The 19,490-nt window shown below is 45.5% G+C and overlaps 1 protein-coding gene across 1 annotated transcript in view; it reads right to left on the reverse strand.

The window, feature by feature from the left end:
- Nucleotides 1-13,597: 13,597 nt before the first annotated feature.
- Nucleotides 13,598-19,490, reverse strand: part of WNT3A (Wnt family member 3A) — a 125,754-nt gene continuing 119,861 nt past the window's right edge. The window contains exon 4 of the mRNA XM_038393165.2: nucleotides 13,598-18,874. Within this exon, the coding sequence (XP_038249093.1) occupies nucleotides 18,395-18,874 (480 nt within the window). The 3' untranslated portion in view covers nucleotides 13,598-18,394. The remainder of the gene's footprint in view (nucleotides 18,875-19,490) is intronic.

Genomic DNA, 19,490 nt, shown 5'->3' on the forward strand with positions numbered 1-19,490 from the left:
CGACTTACCCCCGTAGTGTAGATAAGGCCTCGGCTTCATTAACGATGCTAGGTACAAAGGCAGTAATCAAAAGTGATATAAAGACTTTTTCATCGCACTAGCCCCAAGGTTTAAGATAGAGATAGTTTCCCTTTAGAAGGTAATTTGACTGGATCATGAATGAATCGGTCTGATTAGCGATTCTTCGGTGGAATATACTGGGGAGAAATAGCATTGTAGCCAAACAAACCTTTCACAATATGTTATGTGGGTAGGAATATGTCATTTGGCCATGAGAATCCAACTGCCCCGGGTGCTTTAGTGATGGGTGCTTTTAAAATGCTTCAGAGTAGCAGCCGTGTTAGTCTGTATTCGCAAAAAGAAAAGGAGTACTGGTGGCACCTTAGAGACTAACAAATTTATTAGAGCATAAACTTTCGTGAGCTACAGCTCACTTCATCGGATGCATCCGATGAAGTGAGCTGTAGCTCACGAAAGCTTATGCTCTAATAAATTTGTTAGTCTTTAAGGTGCCACCAGTACTCCTTTTCTTTTTTTAAAATGCTTGCGATACATGAGACAAGATAAAGTGGATGGGTTAGATTATGTCTGGGGGCAGGTTTATCCCTTCAGGCGGTGATGGGGTCAGAGTCTGAGCTCCTCAAGCTAAGCACAGAGTCAGACCTTGGGTGCCTGCTTCTGCAACACTCACAAATGCAGCTGGTGCTTATTTGAGAGAAAGCCCCCATTGGCTTCAGCTGGGCGACGCACTTGAGAAAAGGGCTCAGGGTTGATTCCACAGTCACTGCTTGGGTGCAGACTTTTTTTTTTTTTGCACCCATTGGAGAAAGGGGATGGTCCAGGGGGTGGGATACAAGCTTGGGGCATTGGGATTTAATTCCCTGCTGTGCCATAAACTTCCTATGTGATCTTGGGCGAGACACTTAGCGTTTCTGTGCCTCCGTTCCCCAGATGTAAAAGGAGGATAATAGCATTTCTCTGCGTCACAGGGGACTTGTCCGGGTAGATATACTCAAGTTAGTGAATTGTTCAGGTGTTGTGGTAATGGAAGATAGATTACCCCAAAACACTGATTATCTTCTGCTCTGATGAATAGCCAAGCTGGGGAAGTGGAAATGGAAAACCATTTATTCACAAAATGCCACCTCGTCTGTGTTTGCGTATTAGCCACAATCAAATGTCAAATGTAACTAACTTTTCAGTTATATGAATTTATGTGACATCAGAGGGAGTCACTGGAACATAGGTGCTGACTCCATGGGTGCTCCGGGGCTCAAGCACCTGTGGGAAAAAAAGTGGGTGCGCAGCACCCACCAGCCACAGCTGTTTGGTGGCAGTGATGCACAGCTGTTTGGCGGATGGGGGAGGTGGTTGGGCATAGGTGCTGACTCCGAGGCTGGAACACCCACGGAGGAAAATGGTTGGTGCTCAGCACCCACCGGCAGCCCCCCACATCAGCTCCCCCCACCTCCTCCATCACCTCCTAGCCGCCAGCGGCTCCGTGAATCAGCGCCTCCCCCACCCTCCTCGTGTCTCCCACCCACTGTGATCAGCCGTTTTGCAGCTTGCAGGAGGCTGGGAGGAAGGGGGGAGGAATGAGGACGTGGTGTGCTTGAGGGAGGGGGTGGGAAGAGGAAGGGCGGGGACGGGGCCTTGGGGAAGGGGTGGGGTGGGGGCTGGGACAGAGCCGGGGGTCGAGCACCCTCCAGCACATTGGAAAGTTGGCGCCTGTGTGCTTGGGGGAGAGCAGTGAGTGGTGGGTGGGTGGGGGCCTCAGGGGAGAGGTTGGAGCAGGGCAGGAAGAGGCGGAGTGAGATCAGGGCCTCGGGGTGGCGCACCCCTGGAAAAAAATAAAAGTCAGCGCCTATACACTGAAGCGAGGATATTTAATCTGCAATCAATATCAGAGACTATGATGCATGTAGTGCTCCATGGCTCTGGAAAGATGCAAACCTTGAGTTTGGCTCAAACATAATTTTCTTGGAGAATTATTGCAGATCTGGAGCCATTGCCAAAGAGATGCCAATGACCAGACGACAATGGAAGCTGCAATAACCGTCAGGCTCAGGGGGGCACCTGCAGTCTGTTGCTATTCTTACACAACCCCAGCGAGTGCTGAGGTGAGTTAGGACTCAGCTAGGAACTGGTGGGGTCTTTGATCTTTGGCTGCAGAGTTGATGTAGCTGGGTACATTTATGAATGGGATTACATGATGGGGTTCCCTGCTTGATGGGATGGGACTCAGTGACCCAGGAGATACCTTCCAGACCTGCGAAAGATAAATTAGTTTCTTTTAACTGTAGGGGATTGGGGAAGAAACCTTACTCTGTCTTTTGAATGCATGTCTTGGGCTTGTCTTCCTCAACCCAATTCAGTTAGTGGCCAGTCTAAAAGTCTGACCCTTAGAGGCTGTGTGGCATGCACAGCTGAACATGATGGCTGGGTTACCTACAGAAGTCAGGCTCCACTATGCTGACAGGTATAATACATGCGTGTATAAGAACTGGGTTCTAGTCTCATCTGTGCTACTGACTTGCTTTATGGCCTTGGGAAAGTCACCCAATCTGCCTGACCCGCAATTAACCCAATGGTAAAATGGGGATGATGGTACGTACCCATTTGTAAAGTGCTTTGAGATCTAGAGCTGCAAAGTGTAAATGCAGAGAGTTTTGGGAGGGAAGGGGCAGAGCACATGGCAGGGAAGCACTTTGTACCTGGGAGTTGTATTTCTCACCCCAGACACAGTGTTCAGCACCAAATTCCTTTGCTGATAAGTCTCCTGTTTCAGCCTTTGGAGGGATTAGCAGCCAGCTAAGGTGTGTACTCTCCAGCCACCCCAGGGCCTAACATCCAAAGACCTCTAGAGAGCTTATACGCTAGTCATAAAGTAAAGGATTAGGAGGGTATTATTAACACTGCATCTGTCATATTAATATCTGACTGCTGGTATAATTGCCACACATCTGCCCCTTGGTCTGATTTATGTTTCAAGGCATGCAGGCGTTCACCGACACCCCTCCCAAACCTCCGACATCCACAGCACAGCTGTTGAGGGCCCTCTTAAGAATCCCGAGTGGGAGAAAAAGACACATCCTAAAAAGGTTCTGTTTCTGCTTGGCAGGAGCAAGGGAGACCTGAAAGAAGAGATCAGTAATATTTCTGGGGACTTCCTTTGGAGTGGAGGACAGAGAGGGGGGAAGTGGTTAAAGCAATGACTGGGGTGTATAAAGATCTCTTTTTGAGTCCCTGCTCTGCCACAGACTTCCTCTGTGACCTTGGGCAAGTCACTTTACGCGCTCAGTGCCTCAGTTTCCCATCTGTAAAACAGGGCTAATAGTATTCTTTACTTCCATCTTTTGTCTGTCTCGTCTATTTAGATTTTAAGCTCTCTTACTTTGTCTATAAACAGCGACTAGCACAATGGAGCCTTGATCTCCGTGGGCCTTTAGGCTCTTTTGTAATATGAATAATAATAGACTCCATGCCAGTCCACAGTGATAATAATTCTTAGCAATAATTATTAGGAAAACCCGTAAGTGATCAATACTTGCAACACACTTGTGAGATGTAAACTCTTTGGGGCATAGGCTGACATTTACAACACTGAGAATAATGGCCATATTTTTTGGTAGGTTCTGGCCCCATCAAAACCAATGGCAGCTTTGCCATTTGCTTCATGTGAACCAGGATTTGCCCATGCATGAATATTCTTAAGAGTGAACTGAAACTCTGCCAAGACATACATTCCTAGTTTTGTGTTTCTCCTACAACAGCGAATGACATGACTGCGATGATATGCTTACTTACAGAATATTATTTAGCCAGTAGGTTTTTCTTTTATGTTGTATAGACCTACAAGCAAAGGGAGACAAAACTGGAACTCAAGCTGTGTGGAAGATTGTTCTTTTGTGTGTATATTTTGTAGCTGTCTTCTTTATTGAGCACTTCTTGTTTAAAGTGGCTGATGATTCCATAGATTGTGACAATAGCTAATCTATTTTAGGGCTGTGTACTGAAGCACATCACTGTATTATGAGTGCCTTCCAGGTTAATTAGATTGGTATAACATGGGCTTTAGGGGTCTTAGGGAGACGAGCCAAAGATTCTATCCATGGTTATAGGTCTGGTGTAGTTCAAACAGGCACATTAGTAAGAATGAAGGATGAGGCATGAAAGCAGGAGCTGTGGGCATCATAGAGGAGATCAGAAGCAGAAAATATTAAGAAATGTTAGCCTTTTGTGGAGGCTTTTGGAAAAGGAGAGCAGAGTTTGCTTAGTGGCACAGGAGCTATGAAAGGGGTTATAGAAGTGCAAGAATTAGCATTATTATGACTTACCATGTCTGAGCTGGAGTGGACATTTCCGTGGAGGAGCATCCAATCCTAAATTCAGTTCTCAGCGAGCAAGCAAAAGAGAGGACTAATTTTTCTAAACATTCAGCTTTCCACCCTGCTAATATGCAAGGCTTTAATCTTACCCGTACGGTATAATCTAATGATCTGGAGTCTGAAGCACTTCCCTCTCGTATTTATTTTGGGGACATTTACAGTTACAGAGCACATTTTGTCAGCATGACATTTTAGAACATTCTGAATGAGTGGGGCAATGATACATTTCCAACACTAAGAGATCGGAGACCTGGAGTGAATGAGCGCAACTTCCGACATCCTCACTGATTGTCAGTGACTTCAGTTCCCAAGGGAATATATTGTCTTGTTCTGTTTAGTAGTCAGTCTACAGAAAGTTTGGAATGGAATGTCCCAAAGCATTTTCTCTTTCTTTCCATGGTGCATTAGTGTTTTTCTTTCAAAGCCGAGTTTGTGGCACTTGCAAAATTACCGCCCTCTTAAATTTAGTCTTCAAAATTGTCCACAAATCAGATTTACAAGCAGCATCAGGAGCTGACAAGAACCCCTTCTCTTGTGGGAATGAAAAGACAATAGGATCCTTGTGACTTTGGAACCGAGAGGGGACTCCACTTACTACTGTTGCCAAACTCCTTTGGAGGGATGGTTAGTGACATGAGCACTGGGTCTGAAATACCTAGACTCCTTTCAACCACAGATTAAAATTGCAGCAGATTCAACTCAGCACTCTTTGCTTCTTCAGTAACTCAGTGGCGGTTTGTGCAGTTTATTGCACTGGGGATATTTTAGACAATGTTGTGTGTGGATATTAAGCATCCCTCAGTGTTTTTTTTTAATCAGACTAGAGCTTTGCCTTGGTTAATTTAACTACAGCTTTGTTTCGGCCTCCATTGTTGTGCTGTAAACTTCCTTCCAGCTTAGAGGCTGCATGTCCGGGAGAAAAGTGGCTTCTCTAGTCTGAGCAGGTGGCATACCTCTGAGCTTATGCCTGTGTCATGTCATTTCTGTCACAATGAAAATTTTTGCAACCCTTCCTCAATCCTCAGAAAATGTGTTTTTTTGGGCTACAAATTGTCATGCAAGGGAGGGATCAGAGAGAATATTTGGTGCTAAAACTGGGGTGAACTGCCCAAGCCAACTGGAAATCTAAGAGTTTAAAAATGAAACTGTTTTCCCTGATTGGGAAAATTCTTTTAGCATTTTTCTTGTCCTGTTATATCGCCACGACAGAGAGGCCTGTAAATTCCAGAATGAGTTTGCTCTTTAGATCCTGGTGCCCACCAGTAAGAACATAAGAATAGCCATACTGGGTCAGACCAAAGGTCCATCTATCCCAGTATCCTGTCTTCCAGCAGTGGCCAGTGCCAGGTGCCCCAGAGGGAATGAACAGAACAGGTAATCATCAAGTGAGCCATCCCCTGTTGCCCATTCCCAGCCCCTGGCAAACAGAAGCTGGGAATGCCTCTTGGGAAGGGAGTGATCACCACATTTTGAAAGTTGTTAACCCCTGAGATACAGAAGGAATACCAAAAATGCCCTAGGTTAATTTTGTGGACATTTGAAGCCTGCTATTAAAGCTCATCTCACGAGGCAAGGCTTGTGAAAGGTGTGTGCTAATCAGACTTGGCAGGTTTATACAACGGCTGTTGGCTTCATGATCAACATGATGCTTTTAAGATGAGGAGGGGAAGCTTGCAGCTTTAATAGATAAGGACTTTGGCCCAGATCCTCAAAGGTATTTAGGTACCTAACTCCCACTGAAATCAATGGGAGTTTGGCACCTAGATACCAGGTGTTGTTCCTAATCTGTTATAAAACAAAGCCCATACACTGTGTAAAGTCAAAACTCACCCCCTCCCTTATTAACAAAGACATTAATAATAACAAATATCAACCAAAACTTCCCCCCCAGGCTTGGCAGCTCCTACTGTTCCTACTGCAGGTTTGCTCAGCCCTCACCCTAGGTCCTCTTTCTCTAAAGAGCCACACCCAGCTTCTTTCTCCTACGCAGCTATAGCATGCCATTCACCTCAGTGTTAGCAGAATCTACTGCTATGTTATTGTTTTTTCCCAAAACCCTTAGGTTAATATTCAAACTATATGCTTCAGAGGAAATTTAATCTTCTTTATTTGGCACATTTGGTAAGCGGTGCTAAAAGAAGCATCCTTTCCCCACTCTCATTACTGTAGCTTCATCCATAGACCATTCCCATAGATAACTTTTTAATTCAGATGACTGCTAGGCATCTACTATAAAAGAGTCATGTGTGGCCTCCAGGGTAGATTTTCAGTGCTGACATGCAAACATGCTAATAAGGCATGTAACAGCAGTTGAAAGCAGTTTTTACCTCAGGCTTGCAACCAGCAACTTTTGTTATTAATAGTTATAAAAACAAAACACAACCCCATTATTTAGATTGCCAGCCCTTTGGAGACAAGGACTCTGCCTTTTTGTTCTGTGTTTCTACAGCCCCTAAGACAATGGGGACCTTATCCATGATGAGGACTCCTAGACACTGCCACAATGCAATAAATAGTAATAACCCCCCCATATCCCATTTCTCTGGGTGTGTTTCCAACACCCAACCCCTCCCCCCCATTAAAGGCCAAGTACTTCAGAAAAGTTGCACAACAATTCTGAAGGAGTCCTTGCTTGTATTTGGCACGTATGCTGTGTGTAAGAATTTAGCATGTATGGTGTCTTTTAATATATGAACAGGAGTCTCTGATGTAAGCCATGGGAGCTAATGTTCTGCTCTAAATGGCATTGGTGAGGCCTCAGCTGGAGTACTGTGTCCAGTTCTGGGTGTCACACTTTAAGAAAGTATGTGAACAATAGGAGAGAGACAGAGGAGAGCAACAAAATTGATAAAAGGTTTAGAAAATCTGATCTATGAGGATGGGATAAAAAAAGGGCATGTTTAGTCTTGAGAAAAGAAGAATGAGGGGGGACCTGATAACAGTCTTCAAATATGTTAAGGGCTGTTATAAAGAGGATGGTGATCATTTGTGCTTCAGGTCCACTGAAGGTAGGACAAGATGTAATGGGCTTAATCTGCAGCAAGGGAGATTCAGGTTGGCTATTAGGAAAATTTTATAACTCTAAAGAACAGGTTACTAGGGGAGGTTGTGGAATCCCCATCATTTGAGGTTGTTAAGAACAGGTTGGACAAATACATTGCCAGGGATGGTCTAGGTTTGCTTAATCCTGCCTCGGGGGTAGGGGTGTGGACTAGATGGTCTCAAGGTCCCTTCCAGCATTTCTATGAGTCTATATAACACTTTTTTCCCAACAGAACCAACACCTGCTAAGGGGGTGGAGTGTTTCAGGCAGTCCCTGCTAGCTTGTTACACCAAAAACCAGATGGGCAATCTATTCAGATCCTGAAGTGCTAAAGTGTGTCAGCAAGCCTTCCACATGTTGATTTCTGTGTGTGGAAGGCTTGTGGGTCCAGGTTCCTAACCTACAGTTACTCAGGTAGTATGAGTACTTACTGATTTAGCTGTGAATATCATCCAAAGTCACATGGCTACACACTTGAGCTGTTTATTGTCCTACCCGCTGCAATTAATTAAAACCATTTTCCTAGCCAAACTGATGTATGGAACCAAGATGTTAACATGACTGAGGCCCAATCTTCTATGGTGTTGGTTCCAGATCTCAAAAGATGAAACCATCTGATGCTGTTCAGTGGTCTGTATGAATGAATTTGTGACCTCAGTCCAATCCACAGGGACAGGTCTCCACATCACAAATCCCACCCATCCCTATTGATACTCATCTCAGCAGCTTCTGCTGGAACTTGAGCATAGATTTGAGCATGGGGCATAGATTCAGAACAGCTCTTCATTCCTAGAGGTGCTCTGAATGCTGGCACGTTGCTTGTAATAGCGTGGTGCGTGAAGGAAGTTTGCCAACTGCCACTGCTCATCTTGTACTTTCTCTGTGGATAAACACACAATCTCTGGAGATGAAAAGAATGCTGTACTCAACCAAATTTGAAAGAACCAGGCAGCGAAATGGGGTTTAAATGGACAGGGTAGTACCATAGGTATGTTTTTCTCATTATAGACAGATGCAGAAATCTATTTAATCCTGCTGTCCTTTCTCCAAGCCATCTGACAGACACACAGAGTTGACCTCTCCATAACACTAGCACCAAGTTCATTAGTTAACACTTTTCACCTGTTGACACTCGCAAGTAAATCCAGACTGGATTGTAGCCCTGTGGAATGCAATTTTGGCTATGTGCCACCCGAATGCATATACAATAGAAGAAAAAAAATCCCCACCTGCAAATAAAAGGCCACAGTAAGCAAATTCCAAATCCAGGCAAGGGAGAAATGGGTGACACACTTCCAAATTACACTGGCATGGATCTGGACTTGTTTAGAATGATCCAATGGCTGAAAGATGAGCTAGACAAATTCAGACTGGAAATAAAGCATACATTTTTAACAGGAGGATTACTTTACCGCTGGAACAATTTCCCAAGGGCCGTGGTTGGTTCTCCATCACTGACAATTTTTAAATTAAGCTTGGATGTCTTCCAAAAAGCGTTGCTGTAGGAATTATTTTGGGGAAGTTCTATGGCCTGTGTCATGCAGGAGGTCAGACTAGATGATTGCAGTGAATCCTCCTGCCATTGGAATCCATGAATCTATGAATAAGGAGGAACTGGGTAGTCAACCTAGCATTGAACAATAGTTAAGGACCTGATGTTTCTCCCAGAGGCTAAGTGGCCGCAACTCCCATTGCCTTTGATAGGACCTGAAACCACAGAACATTTTGCCCCAATTTTGGCCCCAAACCATAGTTATTGTGCATAGCTGCTGTCTGATGGCGAGTAGGTGACCTATGTTGGTGATCTCTGTCCAGCTGCCAGTGAACACACATCCACACACACCACCCATTGTCATAGCTGTATACGAGTAATAACTTTTGTTGCTGTTTCTCATTCGAGAGGCAGATAAAACTGCCCTGCAGCAGACGAACTACCACGTTTCCCCTATAGGTAGCCACTTCTGGTCCGGTGCTGTGTTAGCTATATAATAACCCCATGCCCCCCATCCCCACATTTCCCCTTTAACCTGGAGTACCTATGCTTGCAGAGAGGAGGTAATGGGAGTCTCGGGGCATCTTGTGTTTGTTTTGTCCAGTTAAACAAAAAATGCTTTCCCCTTTCTGACCAAGCAGGCCACACCGCTTGGCAAATAAACTTATCTCAAGAGTCCTTTGCTGAGAATATTTATCATTTCTTCCTGGAAAATATGCTGAGGTATGATAACCCAGCATGGGGCTTAAGCGGTGTAATTCAAAGCCAGGTGGTGGGAATACCTAGCTGGGGCAGCTCATCCATGCTATATATATATTGAAATACCTGCCCATGGGTCCGTTGTCAAGGCAGAAAACACGTTCTCCTCATTTTTGGGTGTAACTCCGACAAACTCCAGTTGTCGGTGGGTGGGATTGAACCTGGGACCTCTGCAGCTAAATGCACGAGCCTCTATTGCATGAGCTAAAAGCCACATGCTTTTAGCAGATTCAGTAATCTAATTCATTAATCTCTAAGTGGTCTCGGTGCCACTAGAGGAGACAGAACACTGTCCAAAGTCGCATGGGAGTCTGCCATAGCCCCAGGATTCACCCTTCTTCAGAACGATTTTTTATGAGCTCTAGGGATAAGTCATCCCTGTCAGATAGGGCAAAGCATAGATTATAAGGCCAGATGAGACCACTCGGAACACAAAGTCTGACCTGCAAAACACCTTCCAATAGCCCCATAGCCATAGGACCTTCCCTGAATTAATTCTGTTGTAGTATCTGTGGTATTCAGAGCACATGTGGGGGGTAAAGTCCATCAGAGGTTGGGAGATGGCCCCAGAGTCCCTTCCATTTGGTAGTGAAATGTTCATGAGAGTCTCTGAAGGGACGCCTTCTCACCATCTTTTCCGGGCAGGGCAGCGTCAGTGGGGAATTGCCACGGCCATTCCCTATGATGTATCTGTTCTGAGGAGATAAGTGGAGGACTTTAGTCTCCTGGGCATAGAGTGGAGTGCCAAATATAGTGAATGTTTGTGCATGCTTTTTGAGGTGTCTCTCTTTCTCACCCTTCTCTTTTAGGGCCAGATTTTTCAAAGAGCTCAGCATCTACCATCCTTCTAACCCATCCTACTGAACTTTTTTGAAAACTTGCCCCCAATTCTGGGTACTCTGTGCCCTTCCAAAAATTCTGGACTTATCCAAACCCACAAGACTTAATGGGAGACTCTTATTGACTGACCAGTTCCTTCAAGGCAGCCAAGAACTAAGCATGGCATCTCCTTTGTTCGGAGTGGGCCACATGTTTCTTCATTACCTTATGCATCTTATAGTAATGGACTCCAGGAATGTAATCTGTTTAGTTTAACAAAGTGAAGATTAAGGGGTGACTTGGTCACCATCTCTAAGTACCTACATGGGGAACAGAAATTTGTTAATGAGATCTTTGATCTAGAAGACAAAAGTATAACAAAATCCCATGACTGGACACTCAATCTAGACAAATTCATACTAGAAGTAGGTTATAAATTTGTTAACCGTGAGGTTAATTAACCACTGGAACAAGGATTGTGATGGATCCTCCATCACTGGACATTTTTAAATCAAGATTGGATGTTTTTTCCAAAAGATATGCTTTAGTTCAAACAGGAATTAATTCAGGGAAGTTCTATGGCAAGTGTTATGCAGGAGGTCAGACTGGAAGATCAAAGTATTCCCTTTTGGATTTAGAATCTGTTATTCTACACGATAACAATATTTCTTCTGCCTTTATAATCTATGAATCTATTAACTTAACCCCAGCTCTGTTGCAAGACACAATATAGAACAGTAGCCCAATGACATGGGAAAAAAATCTAAACCAGACTCGTTAAAATTAATACTTTTTTTTAATTTTCATTATAAAGTTAACACATCTATCAAACTTAACTGGTAACAAAAACAGTTACAAGACATCGCTAGTGTGCTGTCAGTAGAAAATCAGGTAAAAGACAATGAGGTCACACACACAACGGCTGAGCAACCGCACTGTCCCAATGAGTTATTTCTGCAAATATATACTCTTGCTAATATATACATTTATTCATAAAATAAATAATCATGAAAAAATCATCAGACTTAACAAAGTACCAAAAAAATAAAAAAAAAGAAAGAAAAGGTGACAACCCTACTTTGTACAATAGCTTTGGAATTTCAGGTTTTATAACACGTGCATTCTGTACGAAGGGGGAGCGGGGTGGAAGGTGGGGAGGAGGGGCTACAGACAATGATGCTGCTTTGAAGATGGTGACATAAGCAGGGAAGACTGTGTTTGGAAGGGCGGCGGCAATGCGGATGGGACAACACCTACCCACAATAAGTTACCGGACATGCCTGCTGGAGGTTCTGTGCTATGGGGGAATCCCTAGTGGTCCTATGCAACTGCATCCCATGGCTTTAGCACAGCTGCTAGGCTCATCAGTCAAAAAACAAAGCGAGGCCCTGCATGTGCAAGGTTTGGTCTAGGAACTACGGAGACTGATACCATAGGAATACAGTGGACCAGTTTGGTGGTGCTCCGTGCAAAGTAGGAAGTGGAGAGGCCTAAGGCTGAATTGTAGCCTGTTTGACAGTGACAGGGCTTGGTAGCTGGTTTTGTTGGGGTGGCTTGTGATTTAGGAGGGTTTTGGCAATGGGTTGAGGGGGTCATGGTATCAGGGAAGGTTTCATCAACTAGGAGATAGCTCTAGAAAGGTTTTGGCGCCTGGGTTGGAGGAGTTTGAGCCTCTTGGCTTTCCAGTGGTGGTGGCAGTTGACAGGTGCATGCTGGGAAGGGCTTCTGACAAATATGCGCCCACCCCACCCCAGTCCTAAAAACCACAGAGCCCTGTGCAGCTGCATGTTGGCATAGGTCTGTAGCAGCCATGCCCTTGGGCTGTTTGGTGGAGAGGGCTGTGTGTTGAGAAATAAATAAATACTAATAAATAAAGGTGAAGAAACCTGGCAAAGGGAAAGAGAAAATGGGAAAGTGTCCAATCATGTCCCCGACGACTCCCACACATGGCTGCCTGAGGCTTTCACCACAAGAACCACTCTGGAAGGAAAGCCAGGCCGAGGAGGAGAGAGAGAGAGAGAGAGAAAGGAGGTGAGCGAGTCACATGGAAAAGATTCTTATGGCCATTGAAATGGGGGAAGATTGCCCTGCCTGGATTATATGCACAAAACATGTGGATTTAGCCCAGAGGTGAATGGGGTAGGTTTTTTTTCCACTTTCATTATGTACTCGCCAGCAGAAATAGCAGAGAATTCACCCCCCTCCTCCTCTCAGTCATATTCAGTAGCAATCACTAATGTAGATTCAAGTAATTGTTTGCATGGTATTGGTCCTCACCCCATGCCCTTGTACACCAGTGCTAATCTGGAGTAACACAGTTGAAGCCAAAAGGGTTCCTCTGGATTAACATCAGTCCAGGTGAGAGCAGAATTAGGCCCATACATAGGTTTCCATCCTAAGGTCTCAGGGGCGCTTTGCAAGGGGACGAGGGAGTGTTAGGCACCCAAGTCTCATTGGGAGCTGAGTGACTATCTCCAACTTGTGCCTTTGAAAATCTTCCCCTCTGCCAATGAGGGAGAAGTATCATTATCCCCACCTGACAAATGGGGAAACTGAGGCAAAATGAAGTTGGAAGTGACTTGCCCAGCACAAAGCAAGGCAGGGGCAGAATCAGGAATTAGATCCTCATGGCCTCTTTCTCAGGATATAGACCACTAATAGCTCCCATCTTCAATGTCAAATGGAGTGTCTCATACCCTGCTGTGAAGGGGAAATGAGGCCCAGGTCACCAGCCTCTGGGTCCCATGCTTGGCACTGGACCACCCAGAAAACAAAACTCAGTAGCTGTATTTGGGGCACAAGAGAGAGTGAGGGAGACAGAGAGATTGGGGCCTGGCCATGGGAGCCTGAGTTGTCAGGAAAATCATCCTGCAGAAAGCAAACCAGGCCCCACTGCTGCCCAGGGAGAGCAGGGAAAGACGGGCACCAGCGTCTCCATTAGCTGTTATCAGAGCCAAGATTTAGCTGCTAGCTGGCAGAGAACTAAAGAACGAGGGAAACAGAGCCATTGAAACACAGACAGGGCATCCCCCACCCCCAAACAGCCTCCCCTCCCACCTTTGTACTGTCCCTTCTACAACGCCCCCTCCCTGGATATGCAGCTACAGGGGCTATTGCCCTGGGCACACAGCCCATTTTCCTGGGTACATCACTGTCTGGAAGGTCTTTCCTGCTTGGTGTCTTCAACTGTGAAGGAGGAAAGGCTCATGGCCGTGGGAGACAGGAAGTTGTCTACATCCTAGGGTCCTAGCTTAGCCCGACCACATGATTTGTTTTGCGTGCCTGTTTTTTAATACATTTCTTCCCAAACCTGTAGTTAAGGAGTCAAGAGAAACCTATGGTAGCTCCGAAGAGGCGTCGATGCTCAGATGAGAACCCACACCTCCCATTAGGTAGTGCTGCTGTGACCACCCTCTCCCATTGCCGCATCCTCAGCAGGCTTGAACCTAGCCCCTTCAGCATCAAACGCTACCACTTCAGCTAAAGGAGTGATGCTGGCTGCAGTAGTAGGGTGTTGTCCTGTCTGTGGACTAGCCACTAGAGGGGGACACCACACATACACTTTACAAGTGGGTTATACTCAGTCTTCTCTTAGGCTTAGGCCCCAACTGCCATAAAACTAGATGCAAAGCCCATTGAAATCAAGGGAAAGATTCCCATTGCCTTCAATATGCTTTGGATCAGACCCATAGTACCTGATACTAAATGCCCAATTGAAACCCACCTAAGCCATGACCAGGTATCTCCCTGTGTGTGGGGGGGGGAGGAGGAGGGTAGGTTGGTAGAAAACTTCAAACCTTTTCCCTCCCTTTTTCTTCCTTTGACCCTAAAATAAACACCCCCTAAGTCAAAAAACAAAACAAAACAACCAACCAAAACAAAACAAAAACCAATTTCTTTCATAGAAAGAAAACAAAACAAGGCCAAATTCTTCCCTGGGGTCCCTCCACTGGCGGCAATGGAGTTGTATCAGGGATCATTGTGACCCATCAGGCCTGATTTTATAGCTACAGTAGATGTAGAATAGCAGCATTTAAGAAGAGGATTATCTTTTTTTCTTTCTTACTTAGTTTTCTTTATACAGCCATGTTTCTTGGCTTGATGTATCTTTCCCTCTCTGTTATTGTCACACAGATCCTCACGGTATATGCCGTCTGCTCCCAAGATACATTTGGTCACACGCAAGAAGACAAGGGAAAAACACTGCGTTTTATTCAGGGTGGGCAGGACAGTTCACATTTGTCAGTGTTAGGAGATGAATGGTGCTGCGGCTTTTGACCTAAGTGTGTTGTGTGTACAGAATAAATAAAGGTGGAAGGGAAAGATTTTGTGAAACCTGTTTAAGATTATGGGGACTCTTAGCATTTGACATTTGCAAAGTGCTTCCCAGACAGTAAGTCATGAATACGATACCTCAGGGAAGCAGATGGTATCACACCTATTACAAGAATATGACAACCTAAAGCAGAGAGAGGCTGTGGCCCTAATTTTCCAGAAGTGGCCTCGGGTCTTGGGTGCCAAATTCAATGTGAGACTCCTTAATACACCTCAGATTGGATGCCCAAAATCAGTGGTCAGTTTTGTAACATAAGGTCCCAATGACTTGTCCAAGGTCATAGATGGAGCCAGTCTCAGGGCTAGCAGACCTCTGGCTCCCAGACCTGTGGCTAAACCATTTCTCTCGCCTCTGAAGAGTCAGACCTGGGACTAGGACTCACAGATGCATTTGGGGTCATTAACAGAATGCATGCAGTTGTCTTTTCACTGGTTTAAATGGGGGCTGGATCACCTCCTTAGGCTACATGATGATGAATATTTACATTACAAAAAGAAAGATGTTGAGAAATTGGATATGGGCCTAGTTCAAAATCCTTGGTTCTGCAGGGGCCACCCACAAATGTTAAGCTGTTTGAAATCTGAACCCCAGTCTGAATGTGGGCAGCTTGAGGCCCATCTTCACTGCAGATCCATTCCTCATTTTACCCATCTGCCAAAATTTAGACTCAAGATTTTGTGTGTTCCCCAGAACAGGCCATTGCTTAGCAAGTGCCTAGACTTTTCCTCATATTTCCCAAGCAGAGTTGAGAGCCAGCGATGGTGGGCTTGATTCTGATTGCACTGACAGTGGGGTAAATTAGAAGCAACTCTTGGTGGAGCTAGCATGCTGCAGAAGTGATGTGAGACCAGAGTCAGGCTGGCCGGCTCTCCCCAGGGACATTCAGAACCCCTAACTCAAGTCTTTGCATGGGTGTTAAGCAAGGAAGGTTTTAAACTACCTTACTTTAATGTATAAGGGCTAAATTCTCTGCTGGCCTAATCCCATTGAAAGTCAATGGAATTGCACCAGCAGTGAAGTTAGCCCCCAGTGATTGTTAAACCCACACTTGTGCTCTGTGCTATTCAGGCTCTGGCACAGCCCCCATCCTCAAGGCATGCGAGCTCCTTCTAGAAGTGCATTAAGCAACAGGCCTAGCGTCTGCCCATGTGTTTGCTGTCCCTGGATCATGAGCTTAAACTACTACATTTATTTTTTTTTCCTTACCAAATCTTTTCCAGTTTGTTCTAAGGATTCCTTCCACTTCAGACAAGATTCTTTAAAATGTCCAGCTGTTTCCCTTCCTTTTAAAGCTGGCACACAAATATCCCTATCCTGGACCATTTCCTTCTGCAATGGCTATTAGCCAGGATGGGCAGGGATGCAAAACCATGCCTAATTCTCTATTTATACCTTCTCTTCTTTTTCTAAACCACAGATGAAGTCACTCTGGCATCAGTCAGCCTTTACACACAGAGTAGACAAAATTGACCCCGTCAATCCTGAGGGCTAGCTTGTGCCTCTGGGCGCAGCTCAATTTAGAAATAGTCCGGGAGGCGCTGGGACTCAGAGACATGCCTCCGGGGCACAACTCCCGCCCTGTTGGGATTAAGCTCCGTTCATTCCTTGTCTCGGCTGTATTCTCCCCACTCACCTGCTCGGGTTGCAGAGAGCAAGCCAGCATCTGGGATCGAGGGGGTGCTTGTATTTCCCCACTCAGGTGTGCAGTCCCAACCTAGCCCATCATGATCCAGCTCCCACGGCAGTCAGTCCTCATTTCCATTTCTGCAATGCTTGATGGCCAAAAAAATTTTTAAAAAATCAGTCCATTTCCCATTTCTCTAGATGGACCCCCAGCGGGTGGGGAAAAGAGGGTGAGACATGAAGGAAGCAAAGGCTAAGTGTGCCAAGACTCTGTGCTTCATTAGCCTCTCACTGACACCAGTGGAAATCAGGAATAATGCAACCCAAGCCAATAGGGTTATACTGCTGTAAAAGCCAGTTTGAGGGAGTGGAGAGTCAGGCCTGAGAACCCACAACCGCAGGTGGGGCCCGGATGATCACACAGCAAATTACATTTGTTACGGTAAATTGGCAAGCCCAATCTAGGTCTCAGAGGTATGACAGCTTGCAACACAGGCAAGGGATGGAGTCAAAGAGGAGAAACGGTTTAACAGCAGAGATAGGGCTGTGCTGCAGAGTTAGGGTTTGGATCTGGAGCCTAACTTTCCCCAGGTCGAGGGCGGTTCAGACACTAGGGTTTTGATTTGGCCTGTTATAGAGACACTAGTGGCGGAGGTTGGATCTGGCTCCAAACTTGGCCAGAGTCCAAGGCTGTTCCAGTTCACGGTTTGTCTAGCAACACATAACGCGCAGTCCTTCAGAACCGCTGTTCCCAACAGAGTTCTGTTCTGAGGGTTCTGCTGAGCCCCCCGAATTAGCCTGCATGTGCTGGACAGAAAGGATGAAATGAACTAAGTGCACTTTCCAATGTTACTTTGTTTCTTAAGCAGAGGTGGGGAAACACCTTTTCTGCTCTCCTTTCCTTGCTGGCTTCTGGTGCAAAGAAACGATGTCCTCATCACCTTAATCACAGGTGGTTTGTGCCCTACCCCACTGCACGTCTCAACGGGCATCCTCCTTCTAATCGGCTGAGTCACACCCCTGCCTCCAGAGGCCATAGTTGGGTCAATGTCTGCTGGTGTGTCTGCTGAGGAAAAAGAGCCATCTCAGTCTCTGTGGCCATGCATTTGCTGGGTCCCCTTCTGGGCACTGAGTTTTTACATACGACGTGCACCATGTGTCTAGAGATCACAGCATCTACCACACCTTTTGCACTGGTGTCAGTGGGACCTTAGCAGTAATTCGTCAGCAGTCTCTTTCTCTGCAGAAGGGACTAAATGGGTCCCTGTGTCCTATGTCAAATCTGGCAGAAACCACTATGTTAAAAAGTTCATTCTAAGAGCTCGTCCATTCTACAGCACTAAGGAATGTTTGCAGAATTTCCCTGTTCCTGGAAGACGTGGAAGAAGGGTTTGTTTGTTTGTTTGTTTTTTAATGACTTGAATATTTTATTTTATTTTAATTATTTGCCATTCATGTTGCACACAGACTCTGGTTGCTGGGGCTTGGAAAGGATCTCAGTACGTTGAGAGCTATTGTCTGACATCACCTCTTCCTATTGGGTTGGGAACAGGAGGTGTTTAGGAAGTTGCAAGTCTTTCAAAGGACACTTAATAGCATGAGTCTCTTCAGGTTAGTAGAGAGAAGAGCAAAGAATCATGCTCCCGCTAATAATTTTCTCTGCAGTTCTGTGCTGTTGGGTAGTTAAAGGAATCACAGTCTCTTAACCGGTGCATAATCATTTTGCATGGAGTTCCATATTTGTAATGTTAGCCTCCAGATACATCTTGGGATGACCAAGAAGTCATTAGATCTATTCTATCCAGCCAGTTTTAGCCTTTTTTATTTTTTCTTTTACTATAAAAAAAAAGTAGATGTTTCCCATCTACACAACCTCAGAAGAAGCAGGCTCAAATCCGTTTCTCCGCACGGAGCCTGTCCAGGGAATTCCCGCTTTACTTGCACGTGTGAACATCGTAGACTCGTATGCATTCCTGACAACTGACGTAGCAGCACCAGTGGAAGATACAGTGGCACTTCTCTTTCCGTTTCTCAGTCCTTGTGTTGTGCCCGCGGCCGCAGCACAGAAGGTCGCATCCGTCTATCCCGTGGGAGGTGACGTTGCAGATCCGGTCACGGGTCCCAAAGGAGCCCGTCTCGGGGTTTGGCTCACAAAAGTTTGGTGAGTTCTCATAGTAAACCAAGTCTCTCTCAGTTGGGGCCTTGAAGAAGTTGTACTTGGGCCTGAGCGTCTCGACCCAGCCACGGGACTCCCGATGCTTCTCCACCACCATTTCAGAAGCGCTGTCGTACTTGTCCTTGAGATAGTCACCGATGACCCTGAAGTCTGGCTGGGACCACCAGCATGTCTTCACCTCACAGCTGCCTGACAGACCATGACATTTGCACTTCAGATGCATGTGATCAATAATGGACTAGAAAAGAGAGAAAAACAGAAGAGGGAAACTATTAGCCCATAATATGGATCAATAATACCTTCTGTTATTTACCTAATACTTCTCATCCCAAAGAATCCTAGGCAGAGGTCTAGTTCCTCAGCTGGTGTAAACCAATTTAGTTTCATTAACTACACTGGTATACACCAGTCAGGGATTGGACGTGGTCTCCATAAAGTGCTTTCAATGACAGGTGAAGTCATTCCTGTACCCATGTGTGTAAATACTTCTATAGCTGTATTCACACACAAGGATCACTTTGCTCAGGAGGGAAATGCAGACATCTCTGAGGTGAGGTGGAATACAGCAGCTTCTGAACGGCACTTAGCCAAGCCAAATAATACTTTAGGACAGGGAGTGAAGAAGGATTCATAAGCCAATTTAAACTGCAGGGAGAATTCATGGGCGAAATGTGCTATGATTATCCAAACGACAATTTAGCCCTGTCATCAGAGCTCCCTTTTCTTGCAAAACAGACTCAAGTCAAGGAGGAGAGTGTCACCTACTGAATCACCAGTGCCACTTCCTGCTGAACCCTAAGATTTTCTTCACAGGCCTCTCAACAGTGTGTTGAGCAGGTCACACCTTGACAGCT

The sequence above is a fragment of the Dermochelys coriacea genome, chromosome 2, assembly GCF_009764565.3.
Source record: "Dermochelys coriacea isolate rDerCor1 chromosome 2, rDerCor1.pri.v4, whole genome shotgun sequence".
NCBI lineage: Eukaryota > Metazoa > Chordata > Testudines > Dermochelyidae > Dermochelys > Dermochelys coriacea.